Source organism: Sphaerodactylus townsendi, linkage group LG04, assembly GCF_021028975.2.
Source record: "Sphaerodactylus townsendi isolate TG3544 linkage group LG04, MPM_Stown_v2.3, whole genome shotgun sequence".
In the NCBI taxonomy this organism is placed as follows: Eukaryota; Metazoa; Chordata; class Lepidosauria; order Squamata; family Sphaerodactylidae; genus Sphaerodactylus; species Sphaerodactylus townsendi.
The window spans coordinates 109243349-109269661 of record NC_059428.1 but is presented as its reverse complement, the minus strand read 5'-3'; the positions used below and the strand labels follow the sequence as shown (position 1 = coordinate 109269661).

At 39.7% G+C, this 26313-nt stretch overlaps 1 protein-coding gene across 24 annotated transcripts in view; it reads right to left on the bottom strand.

Annotated features, from left to right (window-relative positions):
• Positions 1-6022: 6022 nt before the first annotated feature.
• Positions 6023-26313, bottom strand: part of DOCK9 (dedicator of cytokinesis 9) — a 172488-nt gene continuing 152197 nt past the window's right edge. For 9 of the 24 annotated variants that reach the window (XM_048492439.1, XM_048492445.1, XM_048492455.1 and 6 more), the window contains 13 exons: positions 25895-26110; positions 24740-24797; positions 23030-23136; positions 18994-19116; positions 17220-17333; positions 16053-16058; positions 15635-15670; positions 14751-14897; positions 12818-13028; positions 10831-11021; positions 10122-10222; positions 9894-10032; positions 6023-7154 (listed from right to left, as the gene is read on the bottom strand). In XM_048492439.1, coding sequence (XP_048348396.1) covers positions 7032-7154; positions 9894-10032; positions 10122-10222; positions 10831-11021; positions 12818-13028; positions 14751-14897; positions 15635-15670; positions 16053-16058; positions 17220-17333; positions 18994-19116; positions 23030-23136; positions 24740-24797; positions 25895-26110 — 1572 coding nt within the window. In that variant the 3' untranslated portion in view covers positions 6023-7031. Of the gene's footprint in view, positions 7155-7713; positions 7722-9847; positions 10033-10121; positions 10223-10830; positions 11022-12817; positions 13029-14750; positions 14898-15634; positions 15671-16052; positions 16059-17219; positions 17334-18993; positions 19117-23029; positions 23137-24739; positions 24798-25894; positions 26111-26313 lie in introns of all 24 variants that reach the window. The other 15 variants (XM_048492450.1, XM_048492461.1, XM_048492442.1 and 12 more) reach the window with 6 other exon arrangements.

Here is a 26313-nt window from a genome sequence, read left to right as displayed (position 1 = left end):
TGGAAACGAACAAGTCACTCTAATGTAAACCCCCAGGAGCCAATACTCTAGGTGGCACTCTTGCCCCACTAGGATTTTAGGGGTCACACCCCAAATTGAGGATTCTCGCCTGCAGCCTGAAGTTCCACACAGACTGAGTTGGGGATGCCAAGGCGGCCTGCCATGTCCCCTTTTTACATAACAAAAACTTTTTAAAAATCACCTAACAATGTTCATAGTCAGCAGCAGTACTTGGTGCCATAGCTGAAAGAAGGGTTTTCCCCTGTAGTGATCTAGTGTGATCTGGAAGAGCAGGAGCCTCCCTTCTTTCATAACAACAATTCAAGGAATCTGTTAATGGCAGTAGAAGATGGCGTTATACCAGTTGACAGGTTTTCTTACTTGCAATAGACAGAGAATATCCTCTGATAGATGAAGTAAGTATTTAAAAGGTGTAGGAGTAACAACCAGTCTGTAACAACCAGTCTTGCCTGTCCAAATGTGAAATGTTCCGGAAGGCATGCCCCTTCTTGAAATGTGTCAGTGAAACTGTCAACAGCAGCTAGGAAGATTAACAGTAAAGTGAGGCACAGTTTAAGATGGCTGAGACTATTGCAATGTACTTGGACCTTAACAGTTCTCTCAGAGCTTTCTGCAGCTGATTTAAGTTAGACACAAAAGCCCCAGAGCTGGTCTTCTCAGTTTAACAGTCTTCTGTTATAATTATTAGAGTAGGTGGAACTGAAAAATCATGTCAAGGAAGATCTGCAAATGTTCTCGATTAAAACATTCCAAGTTACATTTTAGAAGAAAGGGTATTCAAAAAGGCACATTAACCAATAACCACCAAGACTATCTGCTTCGAAGTAATGTGCATGTTAGCCAATGGTGGGATTCAGCAAGTTCGCACCACTTCAGCAGAACCGGTTGTTAAAATGGTGCTTGTATTCAACCAGTTGTTAAATTATTTGAACCCCACGACTGATGTTAGCACTATAAAAAGTATTTGCTTTTATGTAAAGGCCTTGCAATTTTATGATGTAAGAGACAAGACTGAGAAAGCAGATAGTTAATTCAGCACTGACTGAAATCCAGGGCAGCAGCAATTGCAGGATGCAATTACTGGATAGGAGTAGAATCCACTTGGGCACCTGTTTTGAATCCATACAAAGATACTATATATACACACTACATCTCACATACATAGTATGCTGGGTTGCATTTTACGGCATGGAACCACAGCCATCTTTTGCATGGACATCAGGATGCAGTTTCTCTGAAGGTAAGGAAACACCATGCTCAGTGAACATGACCGATGCCTGGGTCACGGGTAAAGGAAGGGTGTGGACGAACTGGCTCCCTCTATCATCAGAAACTAGAATTAGCTTTAATTGATGTATTTTCATTCTGTTTTTTCTCTAAGAAGCACAGGTTGGCATAAATAGGTCTCACTCCTCCACATTTTATCCTCCCAACCACTGACCAGGTGAGGGTGAGAACTGCTGACTGAAGAACACCTAATTAGTTTTCCATGGCAAGTGGGGATCCGAACCTGGTCAGATTCAACATGCTAACCTCTACATCTCAATGGATCTCATAGACATGGGATGGTTGCTAAGATCACTAAACGTTGGACTACCCTTACATGCCTGAACAGTTCTGTTGTGACCCTGTTGTGTGCCCGCCATGCTCTATGCCATTGTAGCAGACCACACGTTTAATAACAGATCTGTCCCACTGACTCAAAATGGCCTTGACAGCCTTTATCAGACATCATTGCTGCCTGAAGTTAGGCAGGCTACAACAAAAGGCAGGGCCCTCTTGGCTGTGGCACCTCACTAATTAAATTTCTTCCCTACAACCATTCAGCTGGCACGGAATTTTAAGTTTTTGGTGCCAAGTCAAAATATTTTCTCCCAGCATTTTGATTGTTGATTTTGTTATCTCTGCTGGTGTCCACCCTCTCCAAGTCCCTTTCTATATCAAATACATTTTCTTAACCAGCTTTTTTTGATCAGCTGTTCTTAAACCGTTCATTTTCTTTCACCCAAGCTTGCTTCCAATACAGCCAAGGCTGGTAGCATGAGAGCAACACCAGGGAGCATGCTGGAAGAAACTAAGGGGTTTCCCTGGGAGAGAAAGGAAAATGCCACCTTTAAAAATGGTAAAACTTTACATTCACATAGGAGCCAGAGAGAGCATCTATCTCAAAAAGTGCGCCCAATGGTCTACCAAGATGACGCAGAGCGATGAGCATGGTTTTTGTCTCCTATGCTTGGGAGAGACACACAATGCCCAGGCCCGCTGGATCTGTCAGGCTTTCACCCCTAAAGTTCACTCAGATAGAGCATTCCAGCTCAAAGTGGCACTTTGGGAGAGGGCTTTATCCATGGGCTGCTGCTGGAGTGCTGCTTGCAGAGGTGAACAAGACAGGACACGGTAGCTGCAATGGAGAGGGAGTACTCTTGAAGGCTCCAGTACCCCCGGTGCTTCTTTCTCCCTCTTAGCACTGCCCCCTTGCCACTTTCAGATCTGAACCATTCAGCCCACTTGGTTCAGTCCATCCTCCATTCCATCCAGGCACACGCAGTCAGCAAACACGACTGCAGCCTCATCTAAGCTCTCTGTTCCTTCCTGCACTATGGAACTGATCACTAAGAAAAAATCCAAGCATGGCTCCAAGAATCACAGAGACCCCGTGACTGAGCTTCAGTTCCCTACTCCAGAGGAGGCAATCATCCCTCCCAACTTGTTGTTCTGCAGGGTGTTTGATTTCAAATGTGGAATCCATTCCTATCCTTTGCCAGGTTTTTCCTTTTTTTGGGGGGGGGGAGAATCTGGGATGGGGGCTTGTTACTTAGCTTGCCTGCTATGGTTATTTTTCCTTCCTTCTTTCACTTCACCTTCTGATGGTTTTATTTGTTGAAAAACCTCTGTTCTGCTTTGAATTGCATTGGGGATTTGAGGACTGTTTATTGTTGCCTATTCTTTTCCTGTGGTTTTGGAGAGTTGTTCTTTGGAAGTTTAGCACTGCTGCTTTGTGGTTGGCAGAGATACTGTGATGTGTTCCTGTTGGTTTCTGTTGAGCCATTTAATTGTTGAGATTCTGGTAAAGTTTCAAATAGAGTCTTTAATAAGGGTGTGTTAGGAATTGGTTAAAAAAGCTCAAATTACATTTCAGCATAAGGCTTGTGTTCCTCCCTAGTTAGTCTAGTGCTAGTTAATTGCAAAGAGGCAAGGTTGTTTGTCAAACCGTAATTAACACAGATTCACTGTAAAAACTTTTTAGCGTCTGCTCTGAGCTTCAAAACAATTGAAGCCAGGTGGCTTTAGAAAAATAGTGCTTTAGAAAAATAGTGCTTTAGGCTGTCTTATAGTTCCAGAGAGCTCCTGAATTCTTGAAAAGGAATTAGGTGATCATTGCAGAAAAGAAAGGAAAAATTTAATACAGTTCCTTTACATTTTCAAAAGTTTTCAAATTCCATCTCAAGGATAATTTCAATTAAACCTTAATTAGATTTTAGAACAGAAAGTCACTAGTTCTTAAAAACAAACAAAAACACTGAAGCAAGGTTAGGTTCGTTTTTACAAAACAAAAAAAATTGGGGGGAGGAGGATTGATAAAAAGAGTTCATTTAGTTTGTAGTGGAGGGACTTGAGTTCCCTCAAGTAGTTAGAGTTTGGCCCTGGGACAGAATGAGTGGCAGGAAGGGATGCAGTGGGTCTCTGGGAGGAAGCCGAAAGAGAAGACTAGAGGGAGAGGAAAGTTTTGTGGCTTTTCCACCTGGGTGGAAGCCTGCTCAAAAGCCACCTTCCACCACCACCCCTGTGAAGAGACCTTGCAAACCCTCTTCACTGAGGCTGCTGCTAGAGTGCTCTTGCAGAGATGAACAAGTCAGGACATGGTAGCTGCAATGGCGAGGGAGTACCCTGCCGATTCCTACAAGTTGCAGACCACCAATCTGCTGAGCTACTGGGTCCTGAAAGAGATGGACTGGCCAGACCTCCCTGCCATGACCCAGAGGCTCCTCTCGTACCCTCCAACGAGCATGCAGGTTGCATGTTTTCTTCCATGCAGACAATACTGTCAGCCCACATTGCCCATGTCTGTTTCCCTGGATAGCTGAGCAGTTGGTTTTCCTGGAAGTCTCCTTGCCACTGTTCAACTACCTAGTTCTGGACTTCGAGGGTGAGTGAAGTTAGAATGTGCTTGTGGCTGCATCCTCTCTGTCTGTGTTGGGAAGTTGGGGCAAAACACTGTTCCCAAGGTCAACATGTCACTAGAAAGAGGCAGCATGGCAGTTAACCAGCTTGACTGGCAAAACTCCCCTCATCCTTATAATTCCACTCCAAATCCACTTGCACACAAATGTCTCAACTGTATTGGTTCTTGACATAGGAGGCATTGAGCAGTGGTTGCTGCAGGCTTGCCTCTTTGCTTTTATCCAGGAGAACAAAGGCAGTTTTCCCCTATCTATATATATAAAAAGAAAACAGTGAGTTTGTTCACGATGGTCTAGCACAGGAACTGCTCGGCCAAATCCTCTGAAAATTCCCAGCCACAGTAGTCAGCCAGGCAAGAGTGTTTTTAGATGTTCACATACGTGAAATTTCACACCTGGCCCAGGTAAAACGTCTTTTTCCTGGCACTCCACGGTGAAAGACATGCAGCTGGCTGTGTTTAACTGTCACCCATAGAATGTTCACTCAGATGGCCAGATATGAGCAGTGAAAACAGTACATAGGTAATAACTCGAGTGGAAGTGAAACACATACAGACGTTGCCATGTGAGATGTCAGGTGGGGTTCCCCTCCCCACACAGGTAACAGAAGGGGAAATAGGGGGCCCAGCATCTGGATATGACCCACCCACCCTAGCGGAGGGAGAGGGAAGGGAGGGAGGGGAGGGGTGGCATGCAAGGGAAGAGAAGTGAGGGGTGGCATGCAAGAGAGGGGAGGGAGGGGCCAGCCAGCCTAGATTCCCTGAATACTGAGGTTACAGTTCAGAAAATCAGGTTGCCTCCGAGGCACGCATTACTCAGGAGTAAGCTCAGTAAAGCAACACCCATTGCCACCAACCAAACTTACTCCCAGGTAAAGGAACGTGACCAGCCAGCCAAGATGTGTGGGAGGGGTGCCTTTCCATTTCCCTCCCCCAAGGAATGCAGTCACACACATCAATGACATCACACAGTATCAGGCTGCGCGTTTCCATGAGCATGTACCGCTGGCCTCTGCAATTGATTTGCTGCTACTGTTCCTTTCCCATTTCACCACAATAACCCACAGCAACGCATGGTCAGGTACTGCTAGTTGTAAATAATGGAGAATGGATGGGGCAACTTCTTGGGGACCCATATAATTTGACCCCCTAACCTAATCTCCTTGAAATTTGGGGGTTCTTCTGCTGCAAATTTGGTGCCTGTAACTTAAAAAAACATCCTCCCCAAACCCCCAGGTAACTTCCTTATTGGCTACAATGCAGTTGAATAAATTTGGATTCTCAAATAAAGCTCAAATGCAACACTAGTGCTGGAATTCAGGGATATCGGGAATACCAGTATTTTTCAGCTCCAATATACCCAAATCTGAAAAAATACTGATTTTTTTTAATGCACATCCCTATATCCCTACATATAATCATGTGGTCTTGTTCATATGTGTGTGTTTACGTGTAATCATTGAGTAGATGAAAAAAATTTCCATGGAAAAAAAATTTCTTAAGAGGCCCCTTCTGCACATGCAGAATAATGCACAACTTTTACAATTGTTTTAAAGTGGATTTTGCTATTCTGCACAGTAAAATCCAGCTTCAAAGTGGATTGGAAGTGCATTATTCTATATGTGCGGAAAGGGCCTAAGAGAAATCAGGAATCCTTTTCTACGCTGTATTTATGAGCAGTATTCTTTGGATGTACCAAAGCAATTTATTTCCTACAAAGACACATAAAAATGTTCAATTGTCATATTTATGAAAATAATTTAATGTTTACTTTTAGCATATACTCTCCATCTAGCAAAGCAACACAGACCGCACTGCAAAGAAATTAAACCTTTTTTAATATAGATGTTGTACATGATGTTTAATTACAGCAGGACAGTGATTCCAGTTAAATAAAATTAAATCCTTTATCTTTCTCAAATATAAAATTACTAATTAATGTCTTAAAATAAGATAGTAAAAGCTTTGAATTACACCACCATTTACCACAGTAGTTATCACCACTTACATACTCCATCACTTTGGCAAAAATGATGTATTCTTTTTAAAAACAGTGCATAATGTTACCGAAACTGTATACAACTCCATATTGCACTTATTTATATACAATAAACTGTAAAAAGAAAATAGAGCATATACTTGGAATGAGTTTAGATTTGTCACAATTGTAGAATGATGAAAGCTGGTATGAATATTAAAAATGTTTAAAAATGCAATATGTTTATGTACAGACTTCGAACTGTATTAACAAATATGTACATGTTTTGCTTACTAGATAATTTGTTAGTATCACATGGTAACCTTTGGTTGGACTTCACTGCTTGATCGAGTTTAACCTCTGATGCTTTCCAAAATGCCAACAAAGTATAAAATGGAGCACAAACGTTTAGTTGTCAGTACGAAAGCTACCATTACTTCCGTTAACCCCTCATAAATTAGTGCCTACTTAGTTTCAAATAGTGTTTATACTTTGAGTCCATGTGCATAAATTGAAGAACGCTTGCAATGGCTTGTGTCTGCAAACCTACATTCCATAACACCAGTCTGTAGTGTGCCATTCAGTTTATAATACAATTGGAGGAAGAACACGTATGTTTCCCAGAACACTTTTGTGAAGGCTGAGAACTTCTAATATTGCCAGCAGAATATAAAAAATATGTGCACCATCAGTATATTTTCAGAAATCAACTCCTATTTCCTTTTTCCTGACTGACCCAAAAGGTTAAGCATCCTCAGGTGTTAATGACCTTCTGTTTGATTTCCTCCTGAGTTCGCAAATGACAAAAATCCACTTGGATTTTAGGTACTTTAATTTACAAAAAAACATCACTTATACGACTGAAGAAGAGCTGGGCATCCCGTGAACTGTTGTGCTTGTTGGAGTCCCACTAATGGCATTGAAAATGTGCAGCGAGTTAGGCATTACACTGGTCTTTTCTTCCACAGCAGTAATCTTAAAGAGAAAATACATACATTTTACACACTATTAAAAACCATAACTTAGCCACGTCTTTATAGATTAGCCACTAGCTGAAACAGATCTACCTAACTTTAAAAGACAGTAGGAAACCCAGTGGAAATGCATGTATTTAATGAAAAGTCCCACTGTTGTAAGTGCTATATAGCTCAAGGTAACTGCAACTAGGATAGGATGCAAAGCCTTAAATGACACAAGAGTTGAAAGTATCAGGCGTCAGCAGACCTTATTAACTCAATTTTAGTCCTTAGTATTAAATTATAATTGTATAATGATAGGAGGGGGGAAAAGGATAAAGTCACATCCACAGCTACATTATGATGCAGGCTTCCCCCCCCCCCCCCAACTATTCCTTGCAAGAAAGTAGATTCCCTTCCTTCTCTTGATCACTCTATTTATTTCACAAGTAGGAGTGTTAAAAAGTATTCTTCTCTAACTGAACAGACGATATACAACTTGACCTGGACAGTAACAGAGACAGGAAAAAATTAGCAAAAGCAATTCAGAACTAGAAAGAGAAACTAAAAGGTATTACCATCCCAGCTGATCACATTTTCAAAGCAGCATAGAGAGAAGGGAGGAAGAGAGAGAGATGCTCATTAAGACTTCTACAACATTAACACTTCTCTTGACAAACTGTAATTTCTACAACATGTACTTAAGAAAGCAAAAGGGTAATTCAATCTTTGTAGAACAGACAGTGGTGCCACATGTACTGATTTCAGAAAATAAGACACAAACTTAGATTATTTCCCGCATATAACCAGGTGAAAATCTGAAAACTAATAATCCAAGTATAAAATCCAAGTAAAAAATCTCAGATCTTCAAATTTACATTCAATTTTGCAGGGAAGGATTTGCACACATGTGAATCCATATGCTGGACCTCTACCTGTACCAGGCATTGTGGAAACATTGTCCTAGCAAAAGTCCTCCTTGTTTACATTCAGCCAAGTCTGGTAGAGGCCCTAATGCCTGTATGATGCACAAAATCATAAAGGTAAGATAGCACCTGGGCTGTTGCATTCAGTCTTGACTCTCTGGCATTGTGTCGATCAGGGGCAGGTTTTGGAACATCTAAAGACATTTCTTGTAGTTCTACCTCTTACAATGAAACAGATTTTGTAAATCATAAGAGACAAAGTGGAAGATGGACAGCAAAGTGTATTTAAAGGGACAATATGTTCCTGCAGCAGTAAAGCACTTAATGCTAAAATTTCTGGGCAGGGGTTTGGATTAGTGTGGTAACAGATAATATTGATGGACCATTATGAAGATTTTTACATAATATCCTGGGAACTCTAAGATTTGTGACAGAAAGCTGTGATTAGCAAGCTGTCCTTTGAAGCAAAAGCTTAGTGGAGAGCATTTAATCTGAAAATCAGGATGTTGAAATCAGATTTGGAATCTTCTTGATTAGTTATGCTGGATCATCATACAAGTGATTGGGGCAAATACTTAGAATTTAAATTAATAAGTCTGGGCGTCACCAGTAATATGATAGAAACTATGAATAGTTGTGAAGAGTCAGTTACTTAAAAGACATTTGAGGGATCTTGATAATGACAATATGCTGGTTAGAACTCATACAGTATGGTCATCTTTTTCAGCCGGCATTCTTCCCCAGACAAAAAGACCAAATAACTTGTTTGAATTATCTCCTTCAAAGTACAGAAGGGCATTTATGCTTGCCAGTAGCAGTGCTGTTAGGAAGGTTTAATAGTATTCCATACTCTGTTCCCTGACCTGGATAGCCCAAGCTAGCTCAGTCTCATCATAACTCAGAAGCTAAACAGGGTTGACCCTGGCCAGCGTTTGGATGCTACCAGAGTCATGGCATAAAGGCAGACAATGGCAAACCACCTCTGAACATTTCTTGCCTTGAAAACTCTATGGGGTGGCCATAAGTCTTGACAGCAAAAAGAAAACTCTGTGGATGTGGTCCTAAACAAACAGACTCTATAGTCTTTTGGGTTGCCCGGAGTTTTCAGATTTGAGAGCTGAACTGATTTTTTCTTTGCTTAAGCAGGACTCTCTCTCTTTAGAAGCTTCTTGGTTACTAAAAGATGAAGACCAAGAAGTAACTTTCTGTGGAGATACATTTTCGGTGGCTGCAATAAAATCATGTAACTAAGGTAGCAAATGTCAGTCTTTAGTGTGTGATAGCTTGCTGTTTTTTGTCACGAAAACAGTAACTAAGAAGAGGAAGGTGGCCAAATGTATCAATAAGATTTAAGTAAAATCATAGCACAAGCTACAAGGTAGGGGTCGTTGTCGAAGCATTTCTATTACAACTCTGATTAAAGCCATTCCAAGATGAAATCGCCATAATTTCTTTCTTAAATAAACCTCTACTTACTACTTATCAATTTGTAAAAAGTCTTGTAAATGTCTCTACTTCAAGAAACAAATGATTAAGATGTGTCCAAGCAAACTTCTATAGGAGGCCAGTTTACATTGTTCACTGACAATCAAGTGTAAAAAAGTATGACATTAAATGAGGTTTGTTTTGTCTTATTATTCCATGTCAAAATATTGCTGATCAACGGGTGAAGATCTGAGAATAACACATTCAGAGCTGGTTCTTTTTAAACTATATATTCTGAAGCAAATTAAGAATTCAGAAGGAAAAAAGTTGCTATCTACTGAAAAGTGTTATTCAGTATTACCTGTAGCATCTTAAACAAAACGCTTTAGGTTCAGTTCAGTACATACTTGCTCATGCATAATTTCAGAGAGCTCTTTCGCCATTTCTCTATAATTAGCCTTCATTTCTTCTTGATATTCTATCTGATCCTCTTTTATGAGCCGTTCATTGACTTCTAAGGCCTGGCCACAAGCCTCAACGAATTGTCTGAAAATGTCAGTAAAACAAAAGTTTATAATAACGATTCAAGAGTCAGGCGTCCAGAAAATAACTTAATCAGCTTTCAGATCATTTACCTGAATACTTCCTTCAGTAGCTTCACTTTATTATCTGGATATCTTTTGGTGTTTGTGTCATCTAGGAAAGCTCTTGCATATGCTAATGGTCCAGCATTAACCTAAAATAATAAAAAAATAGTAGTAATAGTGTTTTTTTTAAATTTCAACACTACTAAAAGCATTCTTCTCTTGGCCCTGAGGCTTCTAAATTGGCCAGGATAAAAATAAAAAAAATCAAAAATAGGAAGTTATGCTTTATTTCAGTTTATGCCTTAATATAAAATGAACTACACAACTACAACCCCTTTTCTATCAGTATACAGAGAGTGAATTCATATGAATTAATGTGGGAGAGAAGGTGGAATGGTATAAACTCAGAAAATAGAAACTGAGGAAGGTTGGATGGGAGACCACCAAGGAAGACACTGCAGAGGAAGGCAATGGCAAACCACCTTTGCTTCTCATTTGTCTTGAAAACCCCTTACTGGAGTTGCCATATGTCGACTGTAACTTGATGACACTAACATATATATGTAATTATTGAGTTCTAGTAAAATGTACCAGGACTCTTGGTTTCATAGAAATTTGACTGTATATCTCTAAGCCACACACACATTCTCTTATTCACTAGGCACTATTGATTCTCAATAGAATTTATAACATGACAAAAGAAGTAAGAAAGCATAGAAAAGAGAAGATTGAGCTGAGATAAACACTATTACCTTACCTGGACACTGACACTGCCTTGAAGCTTCAACTGCAGTTTGATCATGTCCACTTCAGTTGAAGAACAAAGCTGCCGGAGTTCTGCGACCTTCTTACTCATTTCATCAATGGCTACTTCAATGGGGTTTAAATCTGTGTGGTGTTGGTACATTATGGGAATTCGCTTTTTTACATAGGGAAAACAATGTATAGCTATGGAAAGAAAACCACAGTCACTAAAGTCATAAAACATTGTAGAAGAACAAATAACTCAGCTGTGTAACATGCAATGAAGTTCAGGGTGAAAGTGCCCATTCTAGGAGCTAGTGCTTATTTTTTATTTGCGGTTCTTTAGTACAAGGCTAGCCTACATGCTTCTTCCATTCCGTGGGGACAGGGACAGTGCTAGATAATGAAAAAAGGCCAACTGGAAGTATCAAAGAGGAAAAAAGAAGAAGAAGAGGTGGATTTATAACCCTCCTTTCTCTCCTATAAAGAGACACAAAGGGGCTTACAAACTCCTTTTCCTCCCCCCCCCCACAACAAACATCCTGTGAGGTAGGTAGGGCTGAGAGAGCTCAGAAGAACTGTGACTAGCCCAAGGTCACCCAGCTGGCATGTGTTGGAATGCACAGGCTAATCTGAATTCCTCAGATAAGCCTCCACAGCTCAAGCGACAGAGCAGAGAATCAAACCCGGTTCCTCCCAATTAGAGCACACCTGCTCTTAACCACTATGCCACTGCTGCTTGAAAGAGAACGCTTGAAACATTTTAAAGTGCTGGTCTTCTACCCCTTCCTGATAGTTTCTCTTTAGCTTGCTATTCATAGCTTTTTTACCCAAAGAAATTTAACCCCACCCCTACACCAGAATTTATAGCACTGCTGACTACCAGAAAGTGCAGCTGTTTTGAAAACTAGTGACTGTAACAATCAGGATGCATGGAGTCCCCATTAGTCAGCATATCAAACAGTTGGACCTTGGCTGTGTTGTATTAGGGAACATAAGGCAATAAACAAATAATATGCTTAAACAGCCGTTCAACTGGTCACATTGGAACGAGGTGGGGAAGAAAAGAGGAAGGAAAAATAAGATTGAGTCAAGGCTGTGATTCTTGATACAAGGTCTCACTGCTCTACCCACGCCAAAAGAAATGTTTAATGAAATACTGAAGGGAATCCTCTTCTCTGGGTTGCAGCTGGATAGCTTCAGAAGCCATGTCTGAAAAGCAGTTAGTAGACTTCCTGCCTGAGCAGAGCATCAGCCCAATAAAATTCAAGATAGTGGGAATCAACTTATTGTTCTTGCTGCTACCAAATAGTATTATTTGGTAGCCTCCTGTACATGCCAATAAATACATACTCACTAAAGTGCAGCTACAGATGCAGGAAGCCGACACTCTGTTCATCTAATCCAGTTTTGTCTACTCTGACTGGCAGCAGCTCTCTTAGACCTTGAGGCTTATAATTTATTCAATCATTTATACCCTTCCTGTGTTTTCTCATGGCTCAAGGTGGCTTTCCCACTTCCTGCAGTCAAAGTTCCTTTTAATTGGATATGAAGAACTAAACTTGGAAATGTTGACATTTTAAAATGTTTTTAATGCATCTTCAAAATGTAAGCATATCCTACAACATAGTTGTAACATGGCTTGTTTTCTGCTTGTCAGTAGCAAGCAAAACATTCCAGAAACCTTTGCACAATTTGCAAGCGTAATGGGGAATGAAAATCTTAAATAGGTGGCATCATGAATATGTACCCAAGGAGTGGACACATATTTGAGCAACAACAAAAGTAGTACTGCTCCTTTAGGTTGAAATTTACAAGCTAGATGTTAAGTACTAGTTTGGTATTGCTGTAGAAAGCGTGGAGAAATGAACACAGGTAGAGATTCCACTGAGGCCTTTTTTTGATAGACGGAAGCACGCAGCAGGTAACAGAGAAAGTGAGAGGAAAGGGGAAAACGGGAAAAGATTGCTAGCCCTACCAGAAATGGCTCTGTCCAGTACCTGTCAGAATGGTGCGCCGTTTACATTGCTCCTCCACTCCACCTCGTCTTTTACCCAACTGTGTAAAAGGCATCTCAAACATAAAACGTCGAATGTTGTGATTTTGTTCAAACTCTGTTTTTCTCTCCTGCAGTTCCTTTTCCTCAAAGTATGGAACTACATGTGTAACTTGGATGTACGCATATTTTGAATCCAAATCCTTAGGATTTACCTTAAAATAACAGTGATAGAATTAAAATTTAAAACTAGCAGTGCAGACAATTAAACACTTATTTGGGCCTTGAGCTAACAAAGTCTTCCACTTGAAAAGTCTTGAATTCTTATGACAATTTCAATAGTAAAATGAGGGCCTGGAATGAATTGTGGGGGAATAAACAATTGTCATGGGCTGGCCGCAGCTGGGTCCTCATCCTCCAATGAGGTACTGCGGCTAGGTGTTGCTGAGACAAAAGACCGGCATAACAGGCTATCATCCTCACTGTCAGACACAGCGGGGGAACAGACCCTGACAACAATTGTGGGGGAATAAACAATTACAAAATCCTCATCACAATGCATTATGTTGTACTTGAGGCTTGGAGTACCAGATTATCTAAACTTGTGCTCCAGAAATCTAGCACCCATAGGACAACTGCCACAACTGCTGAGATTTGGCTGCTCAAAAACCCTGATCATAAAGGCTAAATTAGTATGTGTGCTAGAGAGGGGCAAAATCATTTTAACCTCTCTTTCCCTCCTTGTGGGGATAAAACTAAGAGTTGCCTCATATTCCCTTGTCCCCAGTTATACTATAAACTTTGCAACCTTCCCAGTTTGAAGCATCTTTTTGGGCAGGAGGTATATTTAATTAAAATCTGAAAAAAGTCCTTTTGGTTTGATCAGAATCCTTTATCATGTACAGCCAGGGAGCATTTTAGCTTCAAAGGAGTCTGGTTTAAAGTTCACAACAGCCTGGGTTGGTGATGGTGATGAGAAATTGGGACATGTATGCCTGACACAATAAATGCCCCAATCCAGATCTCCCATTCCACATTGCTAAATAAGAAGGCTGAGCAGGCCATTGATCCCTTCCCTGCCTGGTTTCCTATTTTTTCTTCTTAATTAATATTTTTCAGCACTCAGTGATCTGTGCCTCCTGGGGACAATAAGTACAAACTATTTCCTTTCTGCTCTCCTCTAACTTTATGAAATCATATTGCTGTTATACCAGAGGAGTGACCAGGGTATGCAGAAACTCCTCCTGTCAGTGGACAGAACTAAGCCAACAGGTTTGCTGTTAGAAGGAACATATTTTGGCCTATCAGGAATCACTGTAGTGCTAAACAACTGAGAAGCTTCCTTTTTGATCTAAATCTTCCTCTCCAAGATGGTGTAAGATCTTAATGGCCTGAACAAGCCAATTGTCTTCTCTCACCCACCCACTTTCATGGCTCCACATCATTCTTCATTAAGCCACTTGGGGACAGGACCATGTTCTTTTTCATTTATAATCCTTTTTTCCGGCATGTCTGGGGAGCTTCCAGTGATTAACTGGACTATGAGTGGCCTTGCGTCCCTATCCTCCTGCACCAGATCATGAATCGGAGGAAATGATAATGGTAATACTTGTTCAATTAATACAACATTTAAATTCTTTGTACAACTTAAACTAATTGGGTGATTGCTTCTTTAGCCTATCAATATGTAAACAGAATGTAAACAATATGTAAACAGCCTATAATCCCAGAAAGGTTTCACTGGAGTAAGCCCCACTGAATAAAGTGGAGCAGTTTTGCTCAGTCTGCTCAATTTTCAGTTGTGCCCATGTTAGCCATTTTGTCTACAGCTTGTTAAAAGAGTTCTTGTGTACACATTACTAAATGAACGGTGATTAACAGAATTATTAAGAGTCATTTTAAAAGACACACTGTTAATATATCAAGCAAAGACCTACTTTGCCAGAATCTTGGATCATCCTGACATTTTCAGATCCAAATTTGTCCGAGTAGAGTTTCTGTAACCTCTGGGAAATTTCTGAAAGAGGGGTGAGTTTAGGTTCTTTGTAAATATATTCCTTTCCATCTTCATCTTCAAAAAATCCCTTTGGGGGGAGAAAAAGGTACCATTAAAAACCCTCAATTTTAACTGGATAAGCAATGAAAAAAATAACACCACCAAATATTTAGAAGCAATGTCAGTGTATAAAGCCAAGCCTGAAGCAAAAATAAAAATGCTGTTGAGGAATTAAGAAAAAATAAAGAAGAACCTACTGCATGATGGGTGTATTGGAAATGGAAGCACGCAAGGTTATTTAGGGGATGCTGTAAATTTCATGAGATAACATTAATGTTTTGAGAGGACAACCCCCTCTCTCCACTGATTATTCACATGCCTGTTTCACATGCCAATATACTAGGTCTCTCCAATCACCGGTTCTTGCCATTTTAAACCGGCAACGTGTTCCACACAAATAAGCTGTGTGGCACAATACAAGACAAACTAGAGCTATTCTTAATGTAACCCTTAAATTCAATTTAGTTTTTTAAAAAATTTAAACACATGAAAAATATTCATGTACTAGCCTACTAATTTATGTTGAAGCCTGCATTAAAACAGGTCAAATGGGAGGTGAAACAGGAAAGCTAGTTCTGAGTTAATGTTTTAAATTGAAAAATAAAATATTCCTAACTCAAGATGAAATGGACACTGTAGTGAAAGTAACAAAACATAGCATGTGTAAATGCAGGCTAGACTGACAAAAATTCCCATATCAAACTAAGCATATATGCAGTAATTTTTACTGCATTGCTTGCTTTGAATAGCAGTTTCTGTAATTACCTCCACATCTGTTTCACTGTCTGTAAACTGGTATTGCTACAGTCATAAGAGACAACAGAATAAATGGAACGTTATAATACTCTAGTTTTACAATTCAGTGCCCTTTATATAGCAGTCCAAATTTCTATTAAGGCTTAAAACAGATTTTCTTCCACCGAATGCACATTCACACACAGACAGACGACTTAAGAGTGGAATGACAAAGTCAGCAGAAAATCCGAAATCTCTATATAAGCATGCAATCTAAAGAGATATACGATGTGCTGTTTTCTGTATGTGCGGCCGAATACTGTTTTCCCAAGTGTAACAGCTAGACTGAGATACAAGTCAGAAAGCAAGCTAGCACACCACACTGAAGCGCTGAAGGCATTTTAAAAACAATAAATAGCCATGAAGGGCCATTGCTGGAAAAACTTACCGCTGCCTTAAGAAAGTAACAGATAAGAAAAAAAGACAAAAGCAGAAAGTTTACTAATGAAGGAGATAGGTTTCTCATTCAGAACAAGGTTGATTAGCTAAATCAGGGATCTCCAAAATGGTGCCTGGGAGTGCCACGGTACCCACTGACATCTTACTTGGTGTCCGTCAACAGCTTTCAGAAAATGGATAGGGCCAGCTGGGACTCCTGTCTTCTGAATGACTGTGCAGATTAAAATAATGACGATTTGGCAGCAGTTGTTATCCCAGTATTGCTTTTATTCTCTCTCACTCCTTTTTCACAGTGTATTTTTAAACTATTCCTTTTCTCCTCTGAACTAGAACTTCCTTTGAGGGTTTGTGTGTTGAGGCTGCCTCCAATAATAGCGATTTTGTGGTTGTGCCCTCTACCCCCACACTAATGTCAGAATTCCAAAGCCGCCCACAGGCTCAAAAAGGTTGCAGACCTCATATAGGTCTTCATAACATGGACATTAAATGTACACTGGTAACAAATAGATTTCACTGGATCCTACAGCTCCATTCAGTAATGGCAGCACTTTCACCCAGCACAAGAACCTTACGCCACTGCCAACAGCTCTTCTGAGGAGGGAAAAATTTTATACCAGACGAAAGTTCTAATTGTGTGGAATGATAGGTCCAATCCAATGTAACATGTTGCATTCTGTTAAACATGGGCAGGCCAATTCAGAGCCCCTGGCAGCAGGATGCAGCACCATTTTGATGGTGCCCTGCTATCTCCAAGAGGGCTTTTTGATGGCATGGGGAAGCCACAAACACAAAAAGCCTTCTTGCTGCCGAAAAGCCCTCCACTGGGCTTTTATGGAGATACGCCACCCTTCCATGCCTCTGGCCCTGGCATTCTGGCAGGCAAAGGCCATGTGCAAACCGTCTAATGTCTGTTTAACCCCTGGCCACGCCTCTGGAGCACACCCACTACACCAGCAGAGCTGTAGCAGTGCTGACACGGTGCTCTGCACTGCATCTAGCCACCATGGTGGCTGCCTACTGGCAGATTTGTCCCTCCACTGGGACAAGTGAGGTCAAATCCACTGGCACAACCCTGCGCCACCTCCATAGGCAGATTTGGCCTCCCCCTTTGGATAGGACCGTGAATTGCATATAAGCCGTAACATATAATGCTCACCTGTCCAAAGAAAGCAACTCTGAAATAGGTGCCCAACAACCTCTTTCCCGTATGCATAACTTCTGTGACTTTGCTGTATGCTCGATGCAGTGTGTCATAGAGATGAGCTAGCCTCTGGGAATAAGAGGAAAAACATGGCAGTGCTATTCAATACCGTTTAAAAGCATAACTTTCATATTACTTGCACTCCACAGCAGAGTAAAAGATTTCAGGATCTGTTTGTCTGGTGAAATATTCAACAATGATAATGGCTTATATTCTACTAAGCCTCAGTGGAAGGCACTGATTCGTTTCCTTTCCTGGAAAGATTATTCCTGGGGTCACTGAACCCACGTGGACAAAGAGCTGTGTGGGTTGCAGTGAGGAGGGGGAAAGAATGCAAAGCGGCCTCCTCCTCACTTCAGTCCCCTGACCTGAACATCTGTTTGTCTCTGAGGGTCCAGAAATATCTGGAATAATATTTCCAGGGGTCAAAATAAATTACTGATTTTGTTCATCGCTACTAGTGGCATCTGCTCAGAAAATCTGATCACTAAAAAAACCCCTAGAATTAGTTTTGTCTACATCCAGATCTTTTCTGCATGCTTGACTTACTCCTGATTTTTTTGGCAATTGATCCACAAGCACTAGAATCAATTTGGGCATGGTGTTCTGATGTCTGCCCTCTCTGTGCATTTTCATAGTTTCTTTTCTTCTGTATAAGCCTTAAATAATGAGAATTTTCAAGGGAAGGTGCTGTCACTATTGGTAGTATCAAAGCACCCCCCTTATTTAATAAATGGCCATAAAATATTGATACATCAATGTAGAGTTGTACCATGTTTCCCCAAAAATAAGACAGGGTCTTATATTAATTTTTGCTCCAAAAGCATTAGGGCTTATTTTCAGGGGATGTCTTGTTTTTCTCCATGATTTTGTGCCCCCCACATGACCAGATCAGCTGCACTGGGGAATCTGTAACTAGGGCTTATTTTTGGAGTAGGGCTTATATTTCAAGCATCCTTCAAAAATCCCAAAAAATCATGCTAGGGCTTATTTTGGGGTAGGTCTTATTTTCGGGGAAATGGGGTATTTAGGAGTTTAAGCTGGTTCTCTGAATTACCATGTTTCATTTTGTTAAAAAAGTATCTCCTTCCCTCACAAAGATATGACTTTCCCCTTATATCTCAATAGGGAAAAGGGCCAGAGACTTACTTTTTTAAAGACCTAAAAGACAGGAATTCAAAGAATACAAAAACAGAAACAGCTCATCTTCAGGGTGTACAAAATACAAAAACAAGGGAGGGAGAAGGGAGTGGTTTGACAATGACAAGAGTCCAATCATGGGCTGAACAATAGGTTCAAGTGGGTGGGACAAAGAAAACCAACAGAAACATTATACACAATGAAAAAGTTGACTCAAAATTCCAGAAAAAGACTGGAGTGAAAGTGGTTTCAAAAAATACTAGGAAAAGACAGGAACAATAATCACTGCAAAACCCCAACATGAAAACTGAAGAGATAAAAATGTGTGCACAAATTGTGGGATGAAGCAGCATGGGGTCATAACTGACAGAAAAAAACCACGGACAGAAAAAAAAACCCCATGTGGAAAAGCCCCCAGTCAAAATCAATGGAACAGAATTAGTTGTGATCATTGAAGTCTCCTGAAGTCTCTTGTGGAAAGCCACAAAAACCTTTAGCTGAAATTGGATTTTTTCATTAAACAGTCCAATATTATATTAAAATCAAATGAAATCATCATAGATCTTTATCACAGCTTTTAATCACATACCTCAAAATCTCTTCTCTTTTCATAAATAGGAATTATAAGTTTATAGATATCAGCAATCAGTTCATAACGCTCAGCCTTCCACAGACCATCTGCACATAGTTCTAACAACTCCATCAGCACATCCTAGTTAAGAGAAGACAAGGACATTGAGAGGGCAACCCTAACATTCTGACTACAGTCTGCTTGATCTGACATACTCAATGGGTTTTGCAACCAGGAAACTGTCCCTGGGAGCTTTTAACTGCAAAAAGACTAATCTGGGTTTATTGTTCTCAAGGAGTAAAGATTCTATTTCAATACAATGCTTTAAAATGTATTAAAATAATAAAAACATACAATTGCCATGGCATATACATTATTTTATTTATTTCACTTGATTATCTTTTACTTTATTCTATGAATTACAGAATGTGTACAGAGGGTTCCCAAACAGTCACCCACTCAAGCACTAATCAGTTCAAGATCTGTTTAGCTTTAGCAAGATTGCTCTACTGTGTATACACAATACTGCAAATCTTATTCAATAAGATGATAGTAACTTAGCATAACTGTTCTTAAAAATATACTTCAACAATAGCCCATAACCCTGTTCTTGTTCAGAAATTTCAGAGTTTATGTGCCATATCACATGGGTGAATTTAAAAAGTCACAAATTATTGCATTTTTTAACAAGTTCATTCCCTGGGTTTAGATGATAGGTCCTAATTTTAAGAGCAGAAAGGATAAATTTTAACTGCAGAGAATGTAACTCACTTATTGCTACCAGCCAAGAAAAATAAAAGGTGAAAATCTTTTGCTAGCAGACAGGAAACTTAGCAACAAGAGGTGTTATAAAGCAAACCCTTTGAGTGGAATATAAACCACAGCTAATAAAAAAAATTAGTAAATGATTCAATGTCTGCTCTTCTACATGAACAGGATCTCTACAGTAGAGGGACTTTCGAATAAGAGCCCACTGTTTCTTCTAAAGGTAGTACATTTCCCCTGGGCTAAAAAGAAAAGTTGATGATATATTGAAACTGTAATGAAGTTAAACTATTGTTGCTGAACAGGAAATAAAGGGGTTGAAAAAACCCCCAAAAGTGCTGAACAAACTCTTTTAACATCCTGGTTATACTTCCTTAACCATTCAAAAATTCTCTACCTAATGCTAGGGATAGTCAAAGAAGTGGATGGTAAAGCTACTCCAATGCTTCTTAACTTTGTATCTACTAAGATGCTCTAAGATGGCACGTGGGAATCCTGATGTGATCACTGCAGTAGTACTGGCAAAGAATCGTGATCTAACAAAAATATATATCTAATTTTAACTGCAGCAGTCCAAGCCTTCAATGAAATGGAATTATAGTTTGCTTCCAAAAACAAGTTGGAATTAAAAACACATTTGGGGCCCCCACCAGGACATGAAGAATGCAAGCCTGAGCTGATTTCACTTCAGCAGAAATTATGAACACCACCCATATAGGAGCTCCGTGGAGCAGAAGAGACAAGATCTTAACATGATATACTACAAGAGTCATATAAATATATTGGCCACCAACTTGGTGAAAGAAACCTTAAAACTGAGGACAAGTGAATTTTAATTCAAGCATGTAATTCTAATGTGCAGTCCATTTATCAGATGACGGAAAACGGTATTGCAAATAACAAAAATAATTGTACCTGCTCAATTAGGTGACCATTTAGAATCCAAATGAATTGGCAATTTTTACGACGGCCAAACTTCTGAAATACCGAAATCTTAGATTTAGAATAATTAATTACAAGATGGTTCTTTTTACAGAAGTCTGCCATAGTATGCAGTGCGTGCTTTAGTCCCACTCTGGTGTAGGACAAAATTATAGTGTCATCTACATAAAGCAGAACAGGAATAAGATGGAAGTTCAGTCTAGGAAGAAGACATTCACTACAGTTAATCTAAGAGACAAGTCGTGTAGATATAAAGAACTCTGGTGCTAAAACAAACACCTCTTGTCACAAAGATGGGGTCTGAATAACACCCAGAAAGATGACACCTAACCTTTGACAAGGAAGAAGAGTACAGTATTTTAATGAGAAACAGCAATTGTTCAGGCATATTTAAAATTTTCAATTTAATCTATAGATGAGGACAAGAGATTGAATCAAAAGCAACCCATAAAATGATAAATGTTGAATATAGCTTCTTTTTAGGTAAAGACATATATTTATTGGAAAGGAAGTAGAGTATAAGTACGGTGAATGGCAGATGAACCTTTCCTAAAAAGTATCCATTCTGGAACAATAACTGAAAAATCTTCCATCTATTGTCACAGCTTTGTAAGTATGCTGTCTATAATATGCCAGAAACTGATAATAAACACAAGTTTGGGAGCGCATTTTACACTATACATCTATAGTGTAACCCTGATCAGAGCTGTAAATGGGGAAGAAATAGTTCTATCAAATGCTGGGCTACATCCATAAAACTTGCTAGGTAATAAGCAGCACTTTGATTGATACTGGGTGGGAAGCATCACAGCAAAAGAACTGGCATATGTTTCTCAAGTCCCACTTAAACAGGCAAGCAACCATGCACTGCATTCATCTGAACATGTACTGTATCTGAACATAGTTCAAGAAGAGACCTACTTGGGGCATATTACAGTCCTCCAACCAAATGCATCCATGAGTAGCTCTGGCACCATGAGAGAATAGAAGTCCAGTGGAGCAAAAGACAAATGAGTAACAAGACTGCACTTTTTTTTTGCAGCAGTAACCCAAGCCGCACCAGTAACATTTCCAAATGTGGTGGCTGATTTTGTACAGATACTTGACAAGTAATGGTAGTTAACATACCAACATTTTCAACATTTTTTAAAACATAAACTGAAAGAATGGCTGCATCAGACACATTTACCTTGCTTTCCAAAATATCACAACATTTAATCATGGTAATGATGCATATGAGTTTAAATTATATGATGGGTTTTCTGTGTTGTATGGCCATGTTCCAGTAGTACTTTTTCCTGATGTTTTGCCTGCAGCTGTGGCTTGCATCGTCAAGAGGATCATTGAAGATGATCCTCTGAAGAAGCTAGCCACAGATGCAGGTGAAACATCAGGAAAAAATGCTACTGGAACACGGTCATACAACACAGAAAACCCACAACACCCTAGTGATTCCGGCAGTGAAACCCTTCAACAATACATTACATTATATGCTTTATCCAGCAATTTACTGTTCAGGGCTTTTAAAAAATGGTTTGCTTTCTATTTTTAAGACACGCGTATATCTTTAACAAGGTCTAGAGTTCATATGATTATCATAAAAAGATAAGGCCTTTAACTGCATGGCAAAGCATGTGCATTAATTATCAGTGTAGCAAAACTACAGTTTTTTTCAGGGGCTGGAAAGGTAAAAAAAGGTTTAATATAACTTGTAAACTGTATTCGACAAGTTGGTAGTAGTGAAAACTAAATTTTGGAATACTTTATACCAACTGCATAGGTAAAAAAATATAAGACGCAGAATGTTAAAATAAAAATATTTAACTTTATTGCTGACTTCTGGCAAACTACAAGGGCTTCAGGTCGCAACAGTTTTTAAAAACCATCTTTAAAAACTCCATTATATGCAACCTCCACATTATGGCAGACAGCAGCCTCAAAACAAGGCTCCTCCAACTCATTGTTGCAGGACAATATTTCCAGACAAGGATGCAACCCCCACCAGATTTGTCAGCAAACGGATCTCCTCATTCTAATAGAATAACATATTTAAGTCATGACTTGTTCGTCCAAACCTAGTCCTGGCCTTGATTGGTAACCCCACCATATTGTAAGGTGGACTCTCTTGACGTATTATAAATGATACTATATATTAATATAGTATACATTATTCATTGTATTGTTTACAATCTGTATCTGCTGCATTTATGTGTTGTGGGTACTGTGGGAGCTCCTGAGGTTGGACAGTAGGATGTAAGGCTTAGAGAGAAATAGAAAATAAGTTAGTTGCGTAATCGCCTGAATATTATGCTTTACATATGCAGAGGCATGACCTGACGACACGTACTTCATTGAAGTGAACATCCTGCATCCCCACATCTTCCATCATTGAAGCCTCTTCATCTATATTTGGAGTGATGACTCTGAAGCTTGAGCAGCCTTGCTTAAACATACCTATGTATTTAGGGAAGAAATACATACACCGGCTTTGGTAACTTAATCAGTAAAAAGGGGAGAGGAAACTGGAAATGCAGTGCAGGCATAATAAAAATAAAGATACAGCTCCTGATAACTGTGTTCATTTCAAGTGACCTTTATGTGGGTGCCTTGTGAGGTTATTTCCTTGGGTGGAGGCAGCACAGGGACTAAATATGTTGCCATGGCTTTTCATAAACCAAGCAATCCACCTGAAAGGTTACATCAGAAAACACCTTCATAACAAGGGACACATAGAATGGCTCAATGGTAAGAGGGACCGAAATGATACAAGAGCAGTATCTTCTAGACAAAATGTGACTAATCAGTAATTACGATCTGGGGCATCAGAACTTCAGGTCAGTTCCATTGATCATACAAAGAGACAATGACTTGGCAGTAAGCATGCTTATCAAAAGAAGAACAGTTATTTCAAAGCATGAGCAAATGTGACTTCAGATGCTGGAGAGACACTGTGGGAAACAGTTTCTTGCAGGCTCATCTTGAGGTGCTGCTATAACATGGGGACTTCAGACTAGCCTTTTTTCTGCTACAGCCATCATTTGTGTACAAATTTATCCGTTTCCCTTACATTTGTTTAAAACAGAACTGCTGCTTCAGCACAGCACACATACAGTGTGGAAAGGCAATATGCAATATGGATGTGTTTAACAGGAAATACTGCCAGGAAATGTGGGGACTATTATTTTAAAATTTCCTGCAGTATAGTCCCCTATCCCAAAGCCCCATAACTATTTTAAAAAGAGAAGGCAGAGCCAGAGCTGTTGAAACATGAAATTGTAAAGTACAGGGAAAATAGTTCTCATGGCAGATCAATTCAAAAACAACAAAGATAATGGTAAGATTAGAAACTAGGAAACTATTAAATAGTGAGAATCAGACCTAGGTGTAAAACCTGTGTGGGTTGGCAGAGAAGAGCCTGAGTTCAGTTATGGGCTGAGAAGAGAACAAGAATTCAGATAATTGCTGTGGACCTGGGGTGTGGAGCCTGTTGCGTGCTGCTAACTCCCTCCCCAGCAGAGAGACACAGCAAGAATGAGAGGGTTCATGCTTGCCTGGGTGGAGGACAGGTGGGAAACAATACCAGGAAATAGTCAATGATTAAGTCTGATTATTCTCAGGAGGAAAAGGAGAGAACATAAGTCCATAAGTTTTTTTTCCATCAACATACTAAGCCAAACAAGCCTACCAAGAGATAATTTTTTTAAAAAACCCAGAAAATAAGACTGTAAAGAGAAAATGATTATATGGAACAGGCAATGAGCATATTTACATTTTTTTTGGACTGGTGGGGGGTGGGGGAAAATCAGCAAATTACTTATTATTAGAGGTTGGGAATATTAGCATGCAAGGAGCATATGAATGGGGAAGTAGAGAACATTATTAAAGAATCAACTTGAGAACTCCTTGCATGCTTATGTTCTCAGGTGGGAAAGGAGAGAACATAAGTCAAAGTTTATTAGAAATAAGTTCATACGTTTTTATTTCATCAAAATGCTAAGCCAAACAAGCCTACCAAAGTTTATTAGAAATAACTATTGAATAGCTGTGTGATGCTTACCTTTCCGCAGAAGATACTCTGCTACCAGGGCTGTTACATGGACATAGCACATGGCTGCCTAGAATATGAGCAAAGCCAGCAATATTATAGGCCTTTTGCAATGATATCAAATGATGCAAATATCTATTACAAATTAGGATGCTAGAGCAGCACAGCCAGATCTGAGTCCAGTAGCACCTTAGAGACCAACAAGATTTTCGGGGTAGAAGCTTTCAAGAGTTAAAACTCCTTTTGTCAGACAGAGCAGCACAGACATTCTAATTCCTTTTAAGCATGTTCTTTGATGCCTCCAATTTGTGTGTTGAGAAGATACAGATCTTCACATATTGTATTTCATTTTAAGAACAGTAATTGCAAAAGAATATAAAAATACATTCTGTTTTCCTTGTTTATAGTGGAATTAGAAAAGCAATAATATAGCAAATGCAGCATTTGTGCAGATGAAGTTAATACCTGCTAAATTCAGATGTCTTGTTTTCCATCTCCTTAACCAGTCTGGAGATGAAGAACGTACCTCAGATCTGCACTGTCCTTCCTTCCCATTACATGCAGATACCCCCAGCTTCTGCTCTAACTTACTACTATGCCTGAAAAGGGACTGCTATGCCCTGGAAAACAGTAACTCACAGACAGACCTCTAACATGGATTCTAAAGTCATGGATTTGAAACAATCCTCAGTAATGCTGAACATGATCTGGATCCTATGTAATGCTGCACATGATCCTACAGAGGACTGTGAAAGGAAGTGGAATCTATATACTGTGAAGGAAGGAATGTGCAAGTATCTCTGTACCTTCTTAAAACAAATTAATTGCTTTCTTGGCAAAGTTTATTTATTTATTATTTATATTTATATACCGCCCTCCTTAGCACATCAGCTCAGTTGCATGCTTTTCAAGGATATGGTAAAACAGGGAGATTGATTGTTGACATATTTTTAAACCTAGAGCATTTAGATCAGTGGTGGCGAACCTATGGCACTCCAATTGGCCATGGTGGCGGGGGCTTTATAGTCCATGAACACCTGGAGTGCCATAGGTTTGCCACCATAGATTTAGATCCATATTTCTTAAAAGTATGAAGATTTTCAAGTGGTTCCTATAGCAATCATACACAACTCCCCCCGCCCCTCAAAAGTGCTTTGTTCTGCTCACCTCTGAAAGATCTCCATTTTTGACATGAATTTTGGCCATGCTGTCCAACCAGGTTTTCCTGAGCTCAGGTGTGCTAGCATAAGACTTTGCCAAGCTGTACTGAAGGTCCACAAGCATCTCTGGATCATTCTCATGCTCCTTCATTTGTGCAGTAGCCATCAGGACAGTGCGGATGCGCTTTGTCAAATCCTTCACATCGGAAGGGAACGTGGTATGCTATGATGGGAAGAGTCAGCAATACATGCAAATAAGCATGACAAGAAGTAGAGTGCAGTGAGAAGTCTAAGCTAGGCACATCCAGACTTTCCCCACCAGCTTAAAGGCCATGTTACCAGAAGTCCCTTTCCAAAGAACAAGAATAATTAAGCAAGTCTCAGAGTTAGCAGTGTGCTACCCTAAATTCATGATATCTGCTTATT